General features: G+C 38.2%; 1 protein-coding gene across 1 annotated transcript in view; it reads right to left on the bottom strand.

Annotated features, from left to right (window-relative positions):
* zmat4a (zinc finger, matrin-type 4a) overlaps window positions 1-20,900 on the bottom strand; it is a 94,405-nt gene extending 73,505 nt beyond the window's left edge. The window contains 2 exon segments of the mRNA XM_057360542.1: window positions 3,159-3,260; window positions 20,730-20,900. Coding sequence (XP_057216525.1) covers window positions 3,159-3,260; window positions 20,730-20,816 — 189 coding nt within the window. The 5' untranslated portion in view covers window positions 20,817-20,900.
* Window positions 20,901-22,019: the final 1,119 nt, after the last annotated feature.

Below are 22,019 nucleotides of genomic sequence, written 5' to 3' on the forward strand. Positions count from 1 at the left end.
AAGAGAGAAAGAGAGAAAGAGAGAAAGTCTCCTCCAAAAATCTAGGTCTCCACGCTAAATTACAGTGCCCACTGCACATCTTTCCACATTAGCAGCATGAAAGCGACAGTATATTCCAAAACCACCCCTTTCTGTGCTTGTGGTGGTGGTTTGCAAAACTTTGTCGACAGCAAAAAAAGTGCCACATTGTGAGAGCTTCAAAAAAGAAATATGCAAAAATCAGCAAAAAAGATTTTTAACAGATTTAAGCAATATAACCAGCAGTATCAGTTGCACTACATGCCTACACAAGTCAGTTTCAACCCATACACCCACACGGGGCAAGCCAGCCAAATGACACACCCGACGTGCTCACACCAAACAAAAACAAAATTAATATTTTACATACACCAGCCCACAACCTTCTTGTATTCTATGCTTGTCTGAGCAAATACATTATGATCCCGTCTGAGCCGGCTTAGATTACAGCTCTGCTGACAAGTGGCCATATAACTCTCTCCTCAACAACCACCAAGACGCACCCAAAGATGAGCTGCTCTTCCACTAAACACAGATCAGAGGACATGCATGCAAAGCCTCTTATGAGTGATCATACCACATTTCTGTAGGCTTTCTATACAGTGGGGCAGTATCTTACACTGAAAAAGGACATTATATCATAATTTCACAGCATTGTATTGTGGTTAAAGCGCAGGCAACATGCTATTTCATGCATTCTAACTTCTTTACACTGTTAAACGTGCTGGCTTCTCAAGCTTAACGTGGTCAACTTGTCAAAAAACGAGTTGAACATATGACAGTATATCTGTGCTCGATTCACTCCGCCAGAGTTCGTACAGGTTTTGGAAAGTTTTTTTTTAACATGGAATACCATTACGTAACAAGGGTTCTTAGTCCCTTATTGGACAAAAAGCATGCCCACGCTCAAGTAGTGCCCCCCTGCACGCCTGGAAATAATCGTACAGCTGTATGTCTTTTATTAATTTGATCAAACTAAATACTCTTCGAAGATACAAAGTAGACACGTGCTGATATTCGGTAATGCGGTTAATCGCGGTAACAGATTTGCACGATGTTGTTATCGCGGGCACTTTCAAACGCGTATTTGTTTCTTTTTTAACCGGATAAAAGTACACTGTGTGTATGCTGCGTAGGAATGCGCACTCTGATCTAAACAATCCCATTCCCCACGTGGAGTAGCCTACGTGTGTGTGTGTGCACTCTGATGTAAACGTACCACACGGAGAGGAAGCATGGCGGAAGGAGAAATGCTGCTGACGATGTATCCCCCTTGAGGTTTGGAAATATTTTGGGTTCCAAAAAAATTAGGACGTTTTCCCTTTGTGTAAGACATGTGGACGGAAAGTGGCAGCGAAACAAGGGAACACGTCTAACATGTTCGCTCATCTCCGTGACAAACATCCGATTCAATTCACTCTATGCATGGCCACTTTCGCGTTTAGGCTCAGTTGTTATCTAGCTTCCGGCGTGCTTACTAATGCGTGCTTACAACCAATGCTTGCCTAACGTTTTAATGAGCTGCCGTTAGGACACAGCAATATTGAGACGTCGCACCTGCACGACGAAGGTATTTAAAGCTTCTTGAACTCATTACTACAACAATGTATTGATAAAATATATAAAACAGGAATGCAACAAAAGTTAATATATACTGTATATATAATATAATATAATATAATTAAATGAAATCGCTAGATAATCAAAATATTCGAATATAATATGCGAAAAAAGACCACGCTAGGACCTCGTTTTGCTGTGGGAGAATGCTATACAGTGAATTCAGGGAGATAAAGGCAAGTTTATGAAACTTTGTCTCATTTCCGTGTCGAATACCCCAAAAAACAACAAGTTGAATGACAAGATGCCAAAGTTACACAAACTGTTTTCATTTGGATGTAGCTTTTTTTGACGTAGTTTAAGAGTTGGCTAGAGGTCCTCTAGGCTAACGTTAGCTATGCTAAAGTTTGCGTCATTTATTTGAACAACTAAAATACAATAACTGACTAAAAGTAAGCCGAGTAATTAAATTTGACAGTGTGGCAGAATAATTATTTTAATTATACGTTGATGGAACGCAATAAAGTCATACACTGTCACAAAGTGCGAGTGAATTTGCTGTTTATAAATGTTTAGCTTGCTATAATAGTTAACACACTGGCTTGGCTTGTTATTCAACCAATAATAATAATAATATGAATTGTAGTACTAGCGTTGTACAGACATAAGCATATTTAAAAGCAGTTAACAAAAGTTGTTCTTTTGCAGTTTGCACTTTATTCTGTTTGAATAAACTCTGTGTGTTGTTTTATTTATATTTATTTGTATTTACTTGTAAATGTTTGAGGTTCAATTAATTATTTAAAATAATTAAAGTTGTTATCAAGAGGAAAACACTGAAGTTGGTTTATATTTTTCAACCTGCATTTCTCATATGATCGAATATCACGATAATATAGCTTACCACGGTAAAACCTTGCTCAATTAATCGCAGCATGGAAATTTGATACCGGCACATGCCTAATGCAAAGTATGCAATACTACTGTATAGGTACTCAAGATTAATATGAGATTGGCAGAAACTGCGTGTGTTACCTCATCTTTAAACATTTAGAATGAGAAATTGATGAATGCATAAATGTTACCGTGACGAGGAAGGCGTGACGAGAGCCATGGGGCATCATTCCGGCCTCGTATCTCTCACGGAGGAGCGGAAGCATAAAAGGACGAACGGCAGGAGAATACGGCGAGAGAGGACCGGGCCCGGAAATGTTAAGTTTTCTGTTTGTGTTTGTGTGGCCGGCAGTCGTCCGTGAGGGGCTGCTGGCCTTTTACTTCCGTATTATTGTTTGTTTATTTTTGATTAAAGTTTATTGTTAAATGTTAGCCGGTTCCCGCCTCCTTCCTTCCATTTTATTGAACTTGCTACAGTTACTATTAAGGGCTAATGCATGTTGATTATGAGAAATTGCATAAGTAAATAATGAACATCCATGATTTATTGCTAATGGGCCCTTGAGCAAGGACTTTAACCAAAGGTTTCTCCTGAGGGATTTCTCCTAAGTCACTTGACTAGAAGCTTTTAACACAAGACAGACATACTTTTTCTATATGGGACAGGGACAAGAAGCAAATCTCACCTCATAATGTGCCACTCTCTGTGATTCTGAGATGAGCTGTGCGCTGCACACTTTGCAGTAACTGTCTGTGAAAAGGCTGTGGTCCACCTGTGTTGACTTCATCTAGACAAAAACAAAGACGATTTTAATATTACAAAACATAACAATGCTCAGTGATAGTTGGTATTGGTAACCTAAAACCGTTGGTCCCCATTGACGTCTATTGTATGGACACAAAACCATTACAAGTTAATGGGGACCATCCATTTGCGTTTACCATCGTTCTTCAAAATTTCTTTTTTTGTGTTTTGCAGATGAAAAAAGTCATACAAGTTACAACTTACCATATTAAATACAGCAGAAAACCACTGCACACAGTACATTGCTATTTTAGACATACATTAGGTAAAACACAGCACTGTCATAAACACGTGTCACATCAATTATTCATAACAACATGTTGTTTCCCTCCCTTTTATGTTAGCTAATTATTTTAGCATGCGCTATAGAACACTGCACTAGGACTTGACATGTCTATGACACGCTTTCATTTGAGCTCCCCACAGAAGCGGCTTATAACAAACTGCAAAGGTTGCAAAGCAACAAGGAAAATCCTTTTTTCTTGTGGTGACGATTTTTAAAAATCCAGCTGTAAAAACCAATAGAACAAATGCGTTTTCACAAAGTTAGCTTAGCTTTTAACTTCTTCAATACCGTGTGCTTTGCAGATGATAAGTGAAAAAGTCCAAAGCTCAAGAGGCTACAATTCATACATTATTTGACAGTTGCCTCTGGATGCAGGTAGAAGTTTAAAAAAGTAATAAAGAGATTAAGGAACAGGAAGAAAACCTTGGCAATAACAAACACTTGAAACTTCTACTGAGGGAGAGAGGTGCTGCTCTCAGAATAGAGGCTTTAAATTCGGCATACTTTATATACATCTCCATTATGGAGAACTTTAGTTGTTTGTGTGTCCTGTGGGTAATGCAGAAACTGATCACTGTAGTTCCTCAAAGTCCAATAAGAGCACTATCATTACTACAACATTTACACAGGTGTAAAGGCAAGGATTCAAAACCCTACCAAGCCACAAAAACAAACAACCCCAAGCGCTTTGCTGGTGTCCTGACTGTCCAGAGCTGTGTGGTGCCAGACAACCCACATAAACAAATCTGTAACTCTGTTGCGTGTACTTTATAAGCTATTCTAATGTTTTCCTTTTTTAGTGTTTACTAAAAAACACAGTTGACTACCATAGTATGAAAAATTGCTTTATAAATTTATTTGTCCTGTTGACCACAAAAGAAGATATTTTGAAGAACGTAGGGAAAAGAAGATAAATTGAAGAATGCAGGAAAGCCAACAGTTCTGGGGCACTTCATTGTATTTTCCCTACTATGGTAGTCAATGGTGGTCAAGCACTGTTTGGTTACAAGCATTCTTCCAAATATCTTTCTCTGTGTTCATCAGAAAAAAATATTTTTTACAGAGTTGGAACAACTCGAGGGTGAGTAAATGAAGACAGAATTCACATTTTTTGGGTGAACTGTCCCTTCAAGCCATCATATTGTGTTGCAGTTTCTGTTGAGTGGTCTCTCCTTTTAGCTGTGTCAGGGTGTTTGATCAGGCCTGAATCTCAAAACACACTATCTTGCCAGATGATTTTGAGTTTGGCATCTACGTTGGTGGATTGACTTTTATACTTACTCTTGGCAGTCTTTTGTATTATTTTGCACCACAGCTCTTACGCGAAGCCAGATTAAGACACTGGGATTTTCACTTTCCAGCATGCTCCGATTTTCAAATGCTAATGACTTTGCAACTTGCCTAAGACTGAATAAATAAACATACTGAGCAGTTCCCAAATAGAGCTGGTGATATTAATTCATGCATAAATATTAAGTATAATGTCATTATCACATTCAAGTCATTCAGATGTAATTATTATAATCTTTTAGTCATCAGATAACTTAAATTTATCCCAGTCGCTGATCTAAATTATATTTTATAAATGCTGCATGCGTCAGATTTAAAGTGCCTTTAAAGATTCCAAAGCACTGCTGCTCTTGAAATCGTTTTTTTGCAATCTTCAGTTTCAGTTTCTGACGTTATTCTCAAAGATCAATGCAATGCATCATTGAAAGCACTCAGCTCTTGCTGTGATGCATCTACAACAACATGCAGCAATATTAAACCCCTTCTTTAGGTCTTTCGGCTTCTGTGTGTCCTCATCTCACCCATCCTGAAACCACAGCAGATCATCAGAAAAAGGCAACTTTCTCCAGAAAAATGTGAGTTCAGGACAGAAAGTCCACACTGTTGTGTCTTAAGTTGCTCTGGGCAACAGACAGGCGCTGCAACAGCACAAGTTAGCAAAAATGAGAATAAAGAGTATGAAAGATAACCCAGAATGCTGCAGAATGAAGAAGCAGAGGGAGCAAATACAAAAGAAATGGATAGCGGGTGTGAAGAGGGGCGGTTTCTCTGTCAGACTCTTTCTCCGAGAAAGCAGTGCATAAATTCAACAGAACAAAACAGGCAAAATGCTATCACTGGAGTCCAAGCACAATCGCTTTGACAAACACACATACATACACAACCACGTCTAAGAAACAATTGCATTATTAATCTGTCGGAGGCCTACTCAGAGAGAAATATGGGTTGACTGGGCCTGGAGAAACTCTCGTCCTCTTTTTCTCAGAGAACGTTTGTCATTATTTGCATGCGAATATGATTTACACAACATAATCACAATCGGTTTACTTTCTTTCTTAACGTCTCTGTGCACAATTCTTCAAAGCATGCTGTTATTTGGGGGGGAAAAAACACATAATATTTCATCACAAATTTGCTTCTGAAACTACTTTTATGCTCAAGTAACTGAATGACAAGCAAATATGGAAAATATAACTAAGCCATGTTGAAAGTGTTTGGATCCAATCCAATCCTGATGAATATAGTAAGTACCAAAGTCAAAATTTTATATTATGTTATACTCGGAAACAACTTTCCAGAAATGCATTTGCGTGGTGTTTCGTGGTCTGTGTCCAAATCAGCCTACCGCTTCAAAGTAGATAAACAAGAGAAAACAGATTTACCTGCCCATCACTCAAACTATCCCAAACCACACACTGCACACACACACTGACTACAGCTTTCTTCTCAGTGAACCTGATAGGACAGAATAAGATTTTGAGTAGATCTGCCTGCGCATCCACAGTCAGGAGCATGCATGTGAGCTACATCAGAGGTTCAGAGAGGGCAGTGCAGTGGGCGGCCCTGGCGAATGCTGTCACAGGTGTGCTGTAATCCGTTATGGGAGGTACTGAGCTGGACAGCAGCTGCTTCAAGGTCTTCCTCTCTCTGACACACATTAGCTAGAGAAAGTCCTGACACTGCAGACTCATTTTTAAGGCTCTTTTACTTTTTGGAAACATCAGGACATTTGGGTTTCAAATGTTAAACATACCCAGACAAACTAAATTTAACACCGGGTGGCAAACTGACACTTCTAGTGTATTTAATATATAGGGTCAAAATGTATTAAGAGTTTCACAGGATGTTATATTCTTTAGAGGGGGTCTCATTACAGCTTACTGAGTCAAATTATACTTCTTTCATCATTTACTTACCCTCACGTTGAAAGCCCATTTGGCTTTCATTTTCAGTGAAAAAAGAGAAATTTACATGCAATTCACTCAATGGGCACTAACACTTACACTGTGTCTACACCGGACATGACCGGCGTGACGTGACATGATGACACGTATCCAGTGTGGACAAAATGTAAAATTATAATGGCTTCTAATGTGTTCTATTGTCTTTTGTCGTGTCGTGTCGCATCGCGCCATGCCTCGTCCAATGTAGACAAGGTTACAATTGTGAAGTCACAGTTCACTTTCAAAATGAAAATTAATCATTTACTCACCCTGGTGTCATTTTAAACGTGTGTGATTTTCTTTCCTCTGCAAAACACAAAAGAAGATATTTTTAAAAATGTTGGTGACCAAAAACCGTTGGTCCCCATTGACTTCTATTGTACGGACACAAAACCAGGGCAAGTCAATGGGGACCAGCGGTTTTTTGTTACCAACATTTTTAAAAATATCTTTTGTGTTCTGCAGAAGAAAGTCATACAAGTTTGAAATGAAAAGTGAGTGTGTAAACAATGACAGAATTTTTATTTTGAAGGTGAACTATTCCTTAAAAGTACCATAAAAGTATCATATAAAGTGGTTCATATGACTGGCACTATTCAAAACTATTCTTAAGCCACACAACTGACCCTTCGCAAAGCCCGCCCCCTTTTGCTAGGTCCGACATCAGCCAAAGTGCTCCCACTGCACTAAAGAATATTCATTGTGAAATAATCATTTCTGGGGAAAAATGACGTGTACTTTCACCAAAAAGCAATACAAAAGTCTGCAATATGCATTTAAAGTATATATTCAGAATGTGAAAGTGACTCGGAATAAATTAAACAAAATAAAGATCGAAACTCCAGCCTAACGTACTTTGCTTGCTGTAACGACATAACGTCTGGATAGTGGCATTGGTTTCTGACAAGTTTAGGCAACGGGTGAAACTGTGATTATGACCGTAAAGATCAAATTTTACCTCTGATAAAATTCTGTCAGTGTTGATGAGATGCAGTCCTTCAGCACGGATCAAATGCGGTAAAACTCTGGACTTGCCTTCTTCACAAGTCTTCTTGTGAGAGTCTGTTTTAAGAAGTCTTCATTGTTGTATGGCTAGGGCTGGGAATTGATTCCTTGATTCCAAGGAGTCGACTCCTCTTTAAGAGCCGTCATAAGCACAAGCCCCGACCCTTAGCTGATGTCATTGGTCAACTAAATCACATTAGTTTCTTGTCTAAACAGTAGAGAAAAACTGATGGATGAAGTCTAGAGCTGTGGAATGACAAAATATTCTGCATGCATAAAAGCAAAAGCTTTGTTTGCACACACAATGCAGATATAATTACATGTATCCCCACACATTTAACAAATCATATAACTACGTTTGTCTTTTCAGACCGACTGTAAACAGACCGTCTTCTCTTACTATGTCTTCTCTTAATACGATGAGCTCAGTATGTGCGTAAAGAGAATTACATATATATATATATATATAGAGCACAATCTCACAACATATATACTTACATGAACATCTGTTTAAAGCTGTTAAAATTGGACAGAACTTTTTCAACACCTGTCTGCACTACTTGCATTTAACATTAAATGAGAAGATTAAAAGAGCAATAGCAATAAACGTGTATGAGTCTATTAGTCAGTAAAGAGAAACAGAGCTACTTAGTAACTGGGGCCTCATTTATAAAACGTGCGTACGCACAGATTTGATCGTAAAGTGTGCGAAGCAAACATCCATGGCAACGTTCATATTTATAAAAACGGTCTTTGATGTAGAAAAGTGCTTAGAGCCACGCCAGGGTCTGAGCAGATGTACGCACTTTTGCTTGTCCAAGTGCTGCAAGTTTTTGGAAATACAAGTCAATCTTGCCGCTTGTATAGGATTTGGACGTAGTCTTTCATATATCAATGACATTAATTAAACATTGTTAAAATCGGAGATCTGAAACTGTTAGCTGCGTGCAATTTCAAGATCATTTGCGATTTATAGACTTCACATCTGATAGAAAGGCGTACACACGTTTTCTGTGCGTACAGCGTACGTTCGTTCTATGAATCACACATACGCACTTGGAGAAATGATCGTAAAGTCAAATTTAGGACGGTTTCTACGCAACATTCTATAAATGAGGCTCCTGATCTCTAGAGATCTGTCTGTCATTTACACTTAGAGAATATGCAGTTTTTGATTTACATCGGCCACTAGCGTTGTATTATAGATTTGCAACGAATCTCTCAGTCCAAACATGACGGTGGCCACCACAGTACAAAAAGATGTCGTCGGCTGCGACAGCGCGTCTTCTCATGTTGAAGCAGGGAAGAGACCATGCGGGCATTAGAAAGACTGTAGAAAGAGCAATGTCTTATTTATTATTAAAATAAAAGCTCTGTGGATTTTAAGTATAAAAAGAAGGATAAAAGTCAGGCAGGAGCTAGGACCTGCGTTAATATTATAAAGACTTCCAGCAGAGACACGTTAGGACCCACGGTACAAGGCTTTTAACAGAGTTAGGGATGGGCATTTTTGATCATATTTAATTTCGAGTACTGGACAGGTTTGAAAAACGAGTACTCGATTAATTGGGGGCGGGGCATTAGAGGGGGTGGGGCGTGTCCCCCATACCATGGTGACAATGAAAAGATTTTAATTACAACACTGATACGAAAATTTATGTTAATAAAACTATAAGATTGAGTAAAAAATTAAATCGACACTGTTAGATTATAAAAAATCCACTATCAATGTTTTTGAAACATTTAAAAGAAATATCAGCGTGAGATGAAACGTCATCTCTACCCTGTCACATTTCTGTCTGTCAGTGTCTGACGGTAAAGTCTCTTATGCTCGTCTGACATGTCTGTCTGATAGTTGTGGTCTCACCAGACATTTTGTGTACAAATAAACTGGTGCGGAGCAGGGTGAGCGTTTTTAATCCATTCTTATGAACTTAAGCGCACGTTCACGTGGCGTTCGCGGAGAAGAGGAATGCTCGCTTTGCTCCGCGAGCGCAACGTTAGCTCAGCTTCCATGGGAATGGATTGAAAACGCTCGCCCTGCCCCGCGAGCGGCGCGAATACAACACTAAGCCATTATAAACAGAAATTCTGTGCCCACTGGATGCAGCGCAAAGAGACGCAACAAACGTCCAGTTTATTTTTGCTTTCGCCATGTTGCATCGAGCCGCTCGCGTGCGGCGTAACGTTAGACAGAGTCCCAGCTAACAATTTTTGGTTACCAGACGTTAGTTTTACCCATAACTCTGGGAACCAAAAACAGACCGTTTCACCACTAACGTTAGGGGAACCGTTTCACCACTATACCGCAAGGGAGAGGAAACGCTTAGAGTTGTTTGTCCGTTTAGGGCTGCTGTACAAAACATGGCGGCGAATTCAATGCATGTAGGCCCGCTCTGTATGTAGATATAAATAGCTTATTCTAAGGTATTACAAACTTAATGGTTCATTACGTAAGGTCTTTATACACCTCTGAAGAAATAGTTTTTGTATATTATATTGCATTTCTTTGAAAACAGCTAGTAGCCTAAATTACATTATTAATGAAAAATTATTATTACCGTAGTAAAACAGGGCATTGAGCAGGAATCAAAAACAGCAGCTAGGATACGATAGAACAGAACTTCTATAGCTGTGTGCCGCAATGTACAGCATCTGCTAAATGTAACTATTTTCTCATTTTTCCATTTCTCTCTGCTTTAAGTCTCCCCAACCGGAAACTGCCTAGGGTTCTGACCGTGAAACGCGGAAGTCACGCCTGCATATAGCCCATTGGAATCGGAATCGACTGCAAAAAACTCAGAATCTAACAGCCCTAGCGACGACCAGGGGGGGGCACATAATATCGTCGTTATGATTGGTCCGGTCATCTGTCAATCAAGCTCCACACGGGTCAATTGCTTTGTGGGAGGAACAGACTCAAATTGTAGGCCTACTGAAAATCTTGACACTTTACCATCCTTATTCACAATAGAAGTATCAATGTCCAATTATTGAACAAACTGTTCTTTTTGAGTTTAATCTTTTTAATGAATCAACTTATCCAGTCTACAAACTTAAAAAGTTTTAATGATATCCTCGAATCAGACTGATCAGCTTCTTGAATTCTGACTCAATAATCCCGTCACGGTGATTAACGGCTCACTGGAGGGGAGGATTATAATATCGATTTAAATTTAGGTCTGTCAGAAGTACGTTTCCAATTCAGTGGTGCTGAGAACACGCATGAACACAAATCTGCGCAGGTTGCTGAGTAATGGTTGAGCTCATTAACATTCTGAGGCAACATCACGACGCACAAAGAAATGAAAGAAAGTGTCTGTGTGTCTTCTACATCCATGAGAATTAACATAGACAGCAGGCAGCCGTGGAAAAGCAGCTCTCCTGGAAGAATGAAGGTTCGGGGTTGATTACTCTGCAATGCACAACCGAAAGAAATTAATATAAAGTCATTGTTATCACAGTGTTCTCCAATCATATACAGTATTATGACTGAAGAGCTATTCATCACTCTTTATTGCCAGAGTGGATATTAATAACTGATGCATGATAGATCTCAAACTGAATGTAGTTTGTTGAATTACTGCGGGAACTCCAAAACAGCTGTTTTACTTGTTAAAACTGTGCAGATTATCCGCTCAATGGTTTTAACCATTAAAGGGATAGTTCACACAAAAATAAAGGGTCTTTCATCATTTACTCACCCTCATGTCACTCCAAACCTGTATGTCATTTTTTATTTCTGGTGCAGAAAACAAAGAAGATATTTTGAAGAATGTTGGTAACCGAACAACATTGGACCCCATTTATTTCAAATGTTTGAACACTGAGACATGTCTCAAAATATCTTATTTTGTGCTCAAGAGAAGCAAGAGTCATAAACAGATTTGGAATGAAATGAGGGTAAATAAATTGCTAGATTTTTTATTCACAGTTTTTTTTACAATTTGTTATTTTGATGATGTGGGAATCTTGACTTGAAGTGTATGTGGTCCATATAGTGTACAGTTACTGTATATTAATGAAGAGACCATGTTTATGTGAATCATTATAAAAATATCCAATTCAGATGTTGGATGCAACACAATTTTTCCCTATGCAATTTTTTTATCTAAATGAATACATGAACTCTTGTTGAATAAAACTTTTTCATATACGTAGTGAAACAAAAAGAGATATGATGTATGATGGGAGATGTACAACTGCTCACTTTTCCTGACCTTTTTACACATGATAAAGCTAGAATGGCCTTTATAAAATATATCACAGACTTTTGCAGCACTTAATTCAATATATCCCTGAAGGAAGTCTATTATGCAAGTCAACCCAAAGACAACAGAATTACAGATCAGGGAACACAAAAACAACATCTTTTCCCACTTCAGAGACCTTTACATTATATTGATGCATATCACATCCATTACCCCTAACAAAACAACACATTGTGAATAACTCCTCATACCGCGTAAACAGGACTGACATAAGATACCTCTCAAGAAAACAAGATTAAGTAAAATAGAGAACAATAACCTCGCTCTGCTCAATCAGTACCTGTCTGTTCTCTTCTGCTAATCGCTCTAGTGCTCTGTTATATAAAGTTGTTTAGTTCCCTGCAGGGAACACAAAAAATCTCCTACTGGAGTGCTTAATGGATAATTCAGAATTTGTGTCCACCATGAACAGAGATAATGAGAAAAAATAATCCAGCTTTACATCTCACCAACTCGACACCCCCAGCAACAGTTCTAGATGCCAAACACCAGACGGGTCGTCTCCTGACCCCCCAGATGCCCACCTCTTAGTTTTCAAGATAAAGCGACAGAAGGGATTTTCTTACACAGCGGATGCCCCTGCTGCACAAGAACAATGTACCCGTCTTTGCTGGACTCATGAATTTTGGATGTTCCTGGACATGGGCTGTTATGTGGATAAAGTACAACATGTTTTCCACCATCCTACAGAAGACAATGGTGTTATGTGTCCAGGGGATGTGGAAAACATCTGCTGTCGTGTGCAGAGGAGAAAGGAGATAAAATGTATTGTAGCGTGATGAGGGAAAAATTGGCAACCGACAACAGTGACGGGTTCCTGACAGCTCATAATACTAATTTGTCATGGTGAGCTGACTTTCATGGAGGATATTAACTTATAGAGACAAAAGTAATTGCCTATTCACATCAACGATGATAACTATAATGATAACCATATTACCAAACTCGTTTTTTTATTCTTAGCATTTGTTCTTAGTGTTAATGGGCCTTGAGAGTTTATTCAGTGACGTGATCATACTATGCTAAATAATACATAATCTTATTCTAAATGTTGCTTGAAGGCAACTAGCAATAGTTAGAACAGATCATGCATTTGGCGTCTGAGGTGGTCTTCATACATAGCACACAATCAAAAAAAAGAAAAGAAAAATATGTACCTAACGCAGTCAAAGGACACACATACTTATCTGAAACATGCTGAACGTTTTCAATGTCAGTTCATTTCTCAGAACAAGCACATAGTTCATTGTTTCTTCTCTGTGGCTAGCTGAAGGTCAAACACCATTCTCCTGTTCTAGCGCCTTAATTAGATGTTTTGCTCATTCATATGGACCTTGAGATCAAAAAATAAAACAAGAAGGACAGTCAAGTACACTCTAAACCCGCATTTGTGTTAATGAAACATTTTAAGTGGTCATTGCTTGTTCTTTATAGTTTTTTCAAAAAATGTTGTCAATGCTAAATCTAATTGTTTGCATTATTGAGACAAAATATTAAGTGCAATGATCATGTTAAAGGGATACTTCAGACTTGAATCAAAATTTCCCCATGTTTTACTTACCCTCGATGCATTCTAAGTGAATGTGACTTATATATGCATAATAATTCAGTCAGAGTTATAAAACCACATGTTTACTTCCATGCAGTAGAATGGGAGTGAATGGGGGGCAATTGTTTTGAAGCTCAAAGAACAGCTCGACATGGCTCCGTGGTCTTAACAAAGGGCTTCTGAAGCGAATCGATGCGTTTGTTTAAGAGAAATATCCATATTGACAACGCTATGTCTAACATCCGCTGCAGGCGAATGAGAGCGTTGTTTTTCCAAATGACGTAGGCGTGTCATAAGTTCCCGTGACGAACACAGCATTTTTCATTTTCAGCCCATAGAAACACCGCCTCCTCTAGGAAGGAGCTTCGTCACCATCATTTAGAAAAACAAGCCTCCCGTTCGCCTCATTATTTTCTTAAAGGCGCAGATCTTAATTAACAGCGGCCACTAGCATTGTATTATAGATTTGCCACGAATCGCTCAGTACAAACACGACGGTGGCCACCACAGTACAAAAAGATGTCGTTCTCATGTTGAAGCAGGGAAGAGATTTTGCGGGTATTAGAAAGACTGTAGATATATTACATAAAATAAAAGGTTTTTAGTTTAAAAAGAAGGATAAAAGTCAGGCAGGAGCTAGGACCTGTGTTAATATTATAAAGACTTTACAGCAGAGACACGTTAGGACTAAGGGGCTGTGTCCACCGAGGCGCATTTACGCGGCTGAAAATGGCAGGAGCTCGGCTGAAAACACCCGCTGCAGGCACAGCGTTCTGCCCAAAGTTGAGCATTTTTCAACTCTGGGCGCCCGGTCGAACGCCGGCGCTGATTGTGGGAAAAACTAATAGCACCAGTGCTGAGCGTGGAAAAAAATGTCAACTGATGGTCTTTTTAAAAAGTGCAGTGTTTCCGTTGAAAACAATTGAAAAAACACGCCGGCCGCAGGCGTAAACGCCTCGGTGGACACAGCCTCTAAGTCTTTTAGAGACTGTGAAGAGACTTCACAGATATCTATGGAGATACTTTCCAGCAGAGAGACGTTGGAGAGAAAGATCGTCTAAAAATCACCCCCGAGGAGGTTGCTTTGATTCGGATCAGTATGTGAGTAACATACTAACATACCAAGATATGTTGTTGTTGTAATATTAGCTGTGTGACGGAGCAGTTTTGAGCATCATTGTTTATCTGGAACAGCTTTAATATTGTACTCGTCCAGATACTGGAGAGAGAGAGCAAGAGCGCGTTGGAGCTGAAACTGGAGAGCGAGCGAGCGTTTTATTCTTTTACTCAATGATGAATAAACTTTCAGTTAATCCGCGGGTCACATGCGTTCCGCACCAGAGAGCACGATCCGTATGGATCACAGATCATCCCGCGATCCGTTTCACCATGATACCGCAGCGGAGAAGAAGAGAAAACGCGCGTTGTAGAGTTGTTTGTCCGTTTACGGCTGCTGTACAAAACATGGCGGCGAATTCAATGTATGTGGGCCCGCTCTGTATGTAGATATAAATAGCTTATTCTAAGGTATTACAAACATAATGGTTCATTACGTAAGGTCTTTATACACCTCTGAAGAAATAGTTTTTGTATATTATATTGTATTTCTGTCAATAGATCCTCCTAAAAATGCCATATTGTTCCATTAATGGGTACCTTTTTTTTCAATAAAACCTGAAACATTTCTGTCCCTTCATTAAAAGTCCAGGTAAGCTTAACTTAAAGGTTTAAAAAAGCATTTTGAAGAGATACAATGGTTTGATAACTTTGATGGTTTGATAACTACTCTCAAGCTTAAAGTTTTAAAGGCTTGCCTCAAGTTTTAATGCTTATCCAGTTTTTTAATGTGTGTCTAGGTTTGACTTTGCTTATACAACACTTTTACTTGTTTTTTGGTTGACAAGTTGAGTACATTAAAGAGCTACCTGTTTTTGTCAACAATAAAACACTGTTTAATTACAAGAAATAACTTAAATATAACATTTATCATAATAGTTAGTTTTAATAGACTTGATAATTGCTTTATGAAACGTACACTTAAAAACATTGGTAACATGAACTAATGATTTTCAGTAAAGTCTACTAATGCAAGCTTAATTTGTCTTTTGCACCCACTTAAGGTTCTATGTTAATACAACTTAACCTGTTTAGTTTCATCCTGTGTAAAAACTAAAACAGTTTAGTGCAACGGGTTTCCACGCAATTTTCTAGTAAAGTCAACTAATTCAGGTTAAGAGTGTAACTAATTCAAATGGCTACACTCAATACAGTCTGAAAACAATGGTTTTGGTAGTGTTACTGTCACTGGGTTGCCCTGTCTACAGTCATTATTTAACTGCATAGTTATTGTAATAGATCTTTTATTTTTGTTTCTAAACAGAAATATGCTGTTTGCCAAATGGACACACAGCAGCCTGGTCAGTCACTAGGGGTGTGACGAGACACTTATCTCACGAGACGAGACACGAGACGGGGTTTACAAGAACGAGACGAGATTTTTAGACTTTTTTAAACAAATCCTCAATGATGCAATATATAGGAAAAAAATAGTCTTTTATTCACCTTAACACAAAATGCAAAAAATGTAGGCATTATAAAATCAACGTGTACACATACTTTGTTTAGTTATTAGCAAACAGGTCGCACCACAACAAAATGTGCACTCACACAAATGCTCCCAAATATATTTTGAGGTCGCACAGGTTAAATTTAGGGAGCATATGTGACTAAAACGGTTGCATTTTCGAGCTCAGCCCTCCATCATGCCAATTTCATAAGGAAATTATGTTCTCGCGAGACCAGTCGGAACTGATAGGGGAGTGTCACACTCCTATCAGTCACATATCGCTAATGTCCTTCTGAAACCTTGTATATCCCTAATTTGTGGTTTCACAAGTTCACCCTTGCAAATAAAATATAAAGGAAATAATAGTATGCATATTTGGAGTGCTGTCCGGGTAGAGGGCTCCGAGCTCGGTATTTGGCCCGAACCCAGAGAGCTCCCCCAGTATTTGGGCTGAGGTAGGAAACGGGCCGATGCTGTGGAGATGGGGTGGTGGAGGGATGCTAAAAACAGTTGAGAGAATAAAGATAAGACGGCTTGTCTATATTTAGAGACTTACTCTTACGCTGATTGGACAGATAATAACAGGTAATGGCTAATGACGTATAGGTTGGATAAATTATTTGCGTGCGCTCCTCCCGATCTTTGTTAATAACACATCATTTATATTAAATCATTATTATTAGTCACCCTTAAAGGTGGGGTAACCGATTTCCGAATTACGCTTTAGACAACTGAGTCGGGCCGAGTACCAAAACAACCTTGTAGCCAATCAGCAGTAAGATGCACAGTGCACAGGACGGACATTAGCCGAGCGCTGACGAAAGCGAAAAATGGGGGTAGGGGTGTGTTTGTTTCGGAGATTTGAACATCAACAACGGCTAAGAGAAATCGGACACCCCGCCTTTAATGTTTGACACAGTTTTTTTATGTAACCAATAAAAAGTATTCAAACTTCCTTGGCAACGTTGGCAACACAGTATTTAAACATTTAAATTTCTTTGTTTAAAGGAAGATATTTGGAAGAACAGATAATAAATAGCCTACTCTGGGAGTCAATGGGGGATGAGATCGGTTTGGTTACTGACATTCTTCCAAATATCTTCCTTTGAACAAAGAAATTTAAATGATTAAATACTGTATTGTCTGTATAATATGTGTTTAGCAGAAAAATATATTTTTTTACAGATTTGGAACAATCTGAGGGTGAGTAAATAATGACAGAATTTAAATTTTTGGGTGAACTATCGCTTTAAAAAGTACAGTGTTTTTTTCCATTTCATTAAAACAGCCAATCTGGACATCCAAGGTTTCGGAAGGACGGCAACGATATACACTCAAATATGAAACAATCTACAGGGTTTTAGCAAACACACGCTCAACAAAATAATCTCAGGAATTCACATTATACATATACTGTATATATAGTGTGAAAAACCAATGCTGAGTGCACCAGTGCTGTACTGTAAATGAGGTGGGACAATTCAAAGTCTCTCTTTCTTTCACCTAAGCGATGAATCAGCCAAAAGCCATATAAAATGTCAGGATAAAATGTGTCTTTTTGATTTAATTCCACACAAATCATGTTATGTAATAGTTCGTTTTTCATTTAGTTACTACAGTTCACCTCAAGTCTTTAAGGTGCCCACGATCCATTCCCTGAGTCTCAGGACAAAAACTGACCATGAGCACCAACCACTGGTTATGCAGTGTGCTATTTATTTGAAGCTACCATATTTTCACTTTTATAATCTGCATAATGCTTTCATTCTCATACCAATTAAGAATATGACACAAGGTAAAGCAGATGACAAACTAGAATTGGGGTTTTGTGTCTGGTAAGCTATATTATAAATGACACAATTAGTAAACTTGTGAATTAGAAAACCCATTTTCCTAATCACACTAGAACCTCACTGATTCAGAACATGCATTAGAACAAGCTAATATTAATGCTAATGAGAAATATAACACACTTTATTGTGAGTGATATGTGTAATGTTGAATAGAAAAGATTAATTTGAATATAGGTCTAGATTCTTTTTTCAGTAAAAAGAACAAGGCATATATTTTGCATTTGGCAGATGCTTTTATCCAAAGCGACTTACTTTGCATTGTACTATCCATTTTTGACTATGTGCAATCCCCTGGGATCGAACACATGACCTTGGCATTGCTAAGGCCTTGCTCTAACCACTGAACCACAGGAAAGCATATATATGTGTTAAATATTGGATATGATGATCTAAACCACAGCTTTACTACACATTTTTTGTGAGCGGAAATAGAGAGAAGTGAAAGATAATATCATGTCCCTGAGTTTTAGCAAGGCATTATTCTCTCCATAAGCTTCTCAAGAATCGTGGGTTTTGAAGCTCCCAGTGGATAAACAGTATTGGAAAGGCACTGGGCTGTCACAGCTGGCTCACAAGCCCTGAGAAACGAACTATGATGCTTTTTCTTGCTAAAGAAGGCCATGCATTTCTCTTTAAAAATAAAACTTCAGGCAAAGTGTTCAACTGTTCTTATTTTAATGAATTATGATGCATAATAAATTATGCATCATGATCTGCACAACAGCACTTTTGAATTCTCAATTACTGCGATTTTATCACGCAGTCCATTAGCAAAGATAGGACAGTCACTAAGATGAATCTCAACAGAAAATGCTTTTGTATGACAGGTTCCTACAAGGCTGAGATAACCCTTTGCACAGGACTGAGTGTTTTTTTTAAGAACCAGAGGTAATTCGGAGATTAAGAGTCTACACTAACAGGGCCACCTTGTGGTACAGATGTACCGTTTCTCAGAATAATTAAACCACACACCCAAAGCGCTGCAATTTCACTGTCCCTTATACTGACAAAATTACTAATTTTTAAAAGTGTTTCATAAAGCAGTCAGGGTGGCATGCATGCAAAAGCTGATGCGAAAAACACTTCAAATAAATAAACTTTGAAGTTCTTTTACTCCCTTATCGCTGAAAAGCACACAACAGCAGGACAGTTCACACGGTTATAAGGAACATAATTAAAGGGATGCTGGATATGTGGTATTCCTCTTTCCTTACACAGTTTTCTACTCTAGCGAGGAGGCAGAGAATGCTAATTTGTTAACGCACCATAATAACAGAAATCAAAGATGAGCCTCTTCCCTCTGCACAGGAAAAACAGTGTCAAGAAAACATCAATAATTCATATCTTATCTCTCTACTCTCTCCAAACAACTGTTTATCCGACAAGCTTGTTAGAAAGTACAGTTACAGATGTAAAAAATTCTTAAGTATCTTAAGTGCCACTTATCATCATGCATCTATTTGACTATAACACTATATGGTAATTCTACAATTTATTACTCTCAAATTGACATGTTTTAATAAAAAACACATCTACCTGCTAAAAGAAATACGATTTAGTCTGTGACGGAACAAATCTCTCCAGGGTTAAACAGGAGTAAAACCTCTTACTACAAAGACATTACTATACACGTCTGATTTTATGTCATGTAGTTGCACTTCGAGGAATATGAAAGAGAATATTAATACTACCATTGTTCTGCATAAAGGTGATGTAAGCAGCACCGGGAGAATGAACTTTAAAGGAACAGTCTCTCTTTCCAAAAAAAACTAAACACATATTTGGGCATATTTCTATAGAAAGAGTACACTCAAGTTTACAAAAGGTGTACAACATTCTGCCCCTCGTTTATGCATTTTTTGGTTTTACTTTAAAAGTGTTAATGTATATTAAACGTTGGCTGCTGTAAAGCAAAAACAAGATTATTCAGCAACAACATATTTGTGAATCTTCTTAATTACTTTGTTTAACTCTCCTTCCCATGTATTAAAATAGCTTTACATTAAAACTGTTTTATATAATAGGCTACTGTTATTAAAGTTACAGGACAGTTGGTTTCAGCATCCACGACATCGTGACAAGGGCTTCCGTAATTCCCATCTCAGTAAATTACACACATCACAACAGGTGAAAACGAAGATCAAAGCGTGATCGACTGAAAACCGACACTATACCCGCATCAACAGGATTCTCGAGATTATACAGGGATACATAATTTATCATTTTCGGCGAATAAAACAGCTGTCAGATTGAAGAAACCGAGTATCATTAGTCAAGACACGAAGCAAGTACAACAGAGTGACTCGTGCAACGAAATGTGCCTTTTCAGGGTCATCTTCGCATCTCGCAACATCAAAGACATTAAAGAAACGAAAGGCTGCACAGATTTGGGATGCGAGTCGTTGTACGATGCCATGAAGTGCATCTAGTTTCTCATGTTGAACTGTACTGTATCCCTCTTCCTGTCAACATCACACCACGCGACACATTGTTGCCGACCTCGAGCTAAGACTACCACCTCACGCTCCTTTCGCAGCGTCACAAAGAAATTACACTACGAATATGCAGTACATTAATGTGTTTGACAAGTATATAAGAATGTACTAAAAAAATAAAGGTTGGCTCTCAGCATCAACAGACTCCGTTAAATAAACTAGCGCTGACTTTGGCTTCGTTTATTAAAACATACCTGTAACTCTACGCTGTAGCCCTGGTATAAGTGCGTCGGATACACAGTCAGATGGTGTTGCACTTGTAGGGACAAGGTGTAATCCATTGACTATGTGATGTATACGCGTTTGTAGAAGAGGATGCTCGTGTGCCTGCGGTCCTTTAGTTCAATTGCAGAGCGTTCCCCGCCCCGCTCTCCTTCATTGGCTGGACGACTGGAGTAGTTTGTTCCTGCAGTAGTGACTGTACAAACTGGGATAAATAACAAAAGGGTAGTGCACAAATTAGAAAGACCTGCGAGAAGGTAATGCTGAATTAGATTGATTGTCCACAGTCACTGTGGTTAAAGGGCAAGCTTGTTATGCACTGTTGTTACACAGTATACAAACACAAGCACCTCACTTTATAATACAAAACAACACAGCATTTCCACCTATGAATATAATTGCTTTCGTATCAGGTGTTTGGACTAAATAATACACGTTTGTTTTTGTCAAACTGTTATTTTTCACTTAACATTAACCTTGTAATAATTGGGGTTTGGGTCATTTACTGCATTTCTATGTGCAAGTGTTTGCCCTGAAATAGTCCTAAAGTTTTACCACATGTTTTCACCCTGGAAAAAAATCCATTGACCTTAAGAGTAAATCTAGATTATGATTTGAAGTGATGCCAGACTGCGTGGGAAGTGGTTCATCAGGATGACACTAACGGGAATATGCCTTTAGGCTAAACTCTACTTTGCAAAACAGCAAAGAATCACTTTTGTTATTGGGCAGTCAAATAATTTAGCACTTTTCTGTCCAATTAAAATATACTATTTTTACATGAAGGAGGCAAGGCAAAATGCGAATCATGTCTGGTGGCCATGAGGTCCCAAACTTACAAAATGTTAGTTTAAATTATACTTTCCTCAATTAGCTTTAAAACTAATAAATGTCATTGAAGATTACGCTGTAAATTTGTAAGATGCTCTATTCACAAGCCAAAAAATCACATCTGTTTAATTTAAGGTTTGTAAAATTAAGGTTTGTAATCCCTTTATAAATAACATTGAATCTGTAAATTTAATGCTTTGTCAACATTTAAAACAAAGGTTAACACACATTATTATCTACCTAAAATCATTTAAGTGACCTAGTACAATGTGTTTTACTACTCAATAAAGGGGAAAAAAACAAATTTTCCGCTAAATTTCCAACGCATGTTTATGTATATGTGTGTGTATGTGTATGTACTGTATGTATATTTTTTATTTATGTATATATGTTTGGTAATGTCCATCATGTTAAAAACTCAAGTTGATACA

The sequence above is a fragment of the Triplophysa rosa genome, linkage group LG2 (assembly GCF_024868665.1).
Source record: "Triplophysa rosa linkage group LG2, Trosa_1v2, whole genome shotgun sequence".
Classification (NCBI taxonomy): domain Eukaryota; kingdom Metazoa; phylum Chordata; class Actinopteri; order Cypriniformes; family Nemacheilidae; genus Triplophysa; species Triplophysa rosa.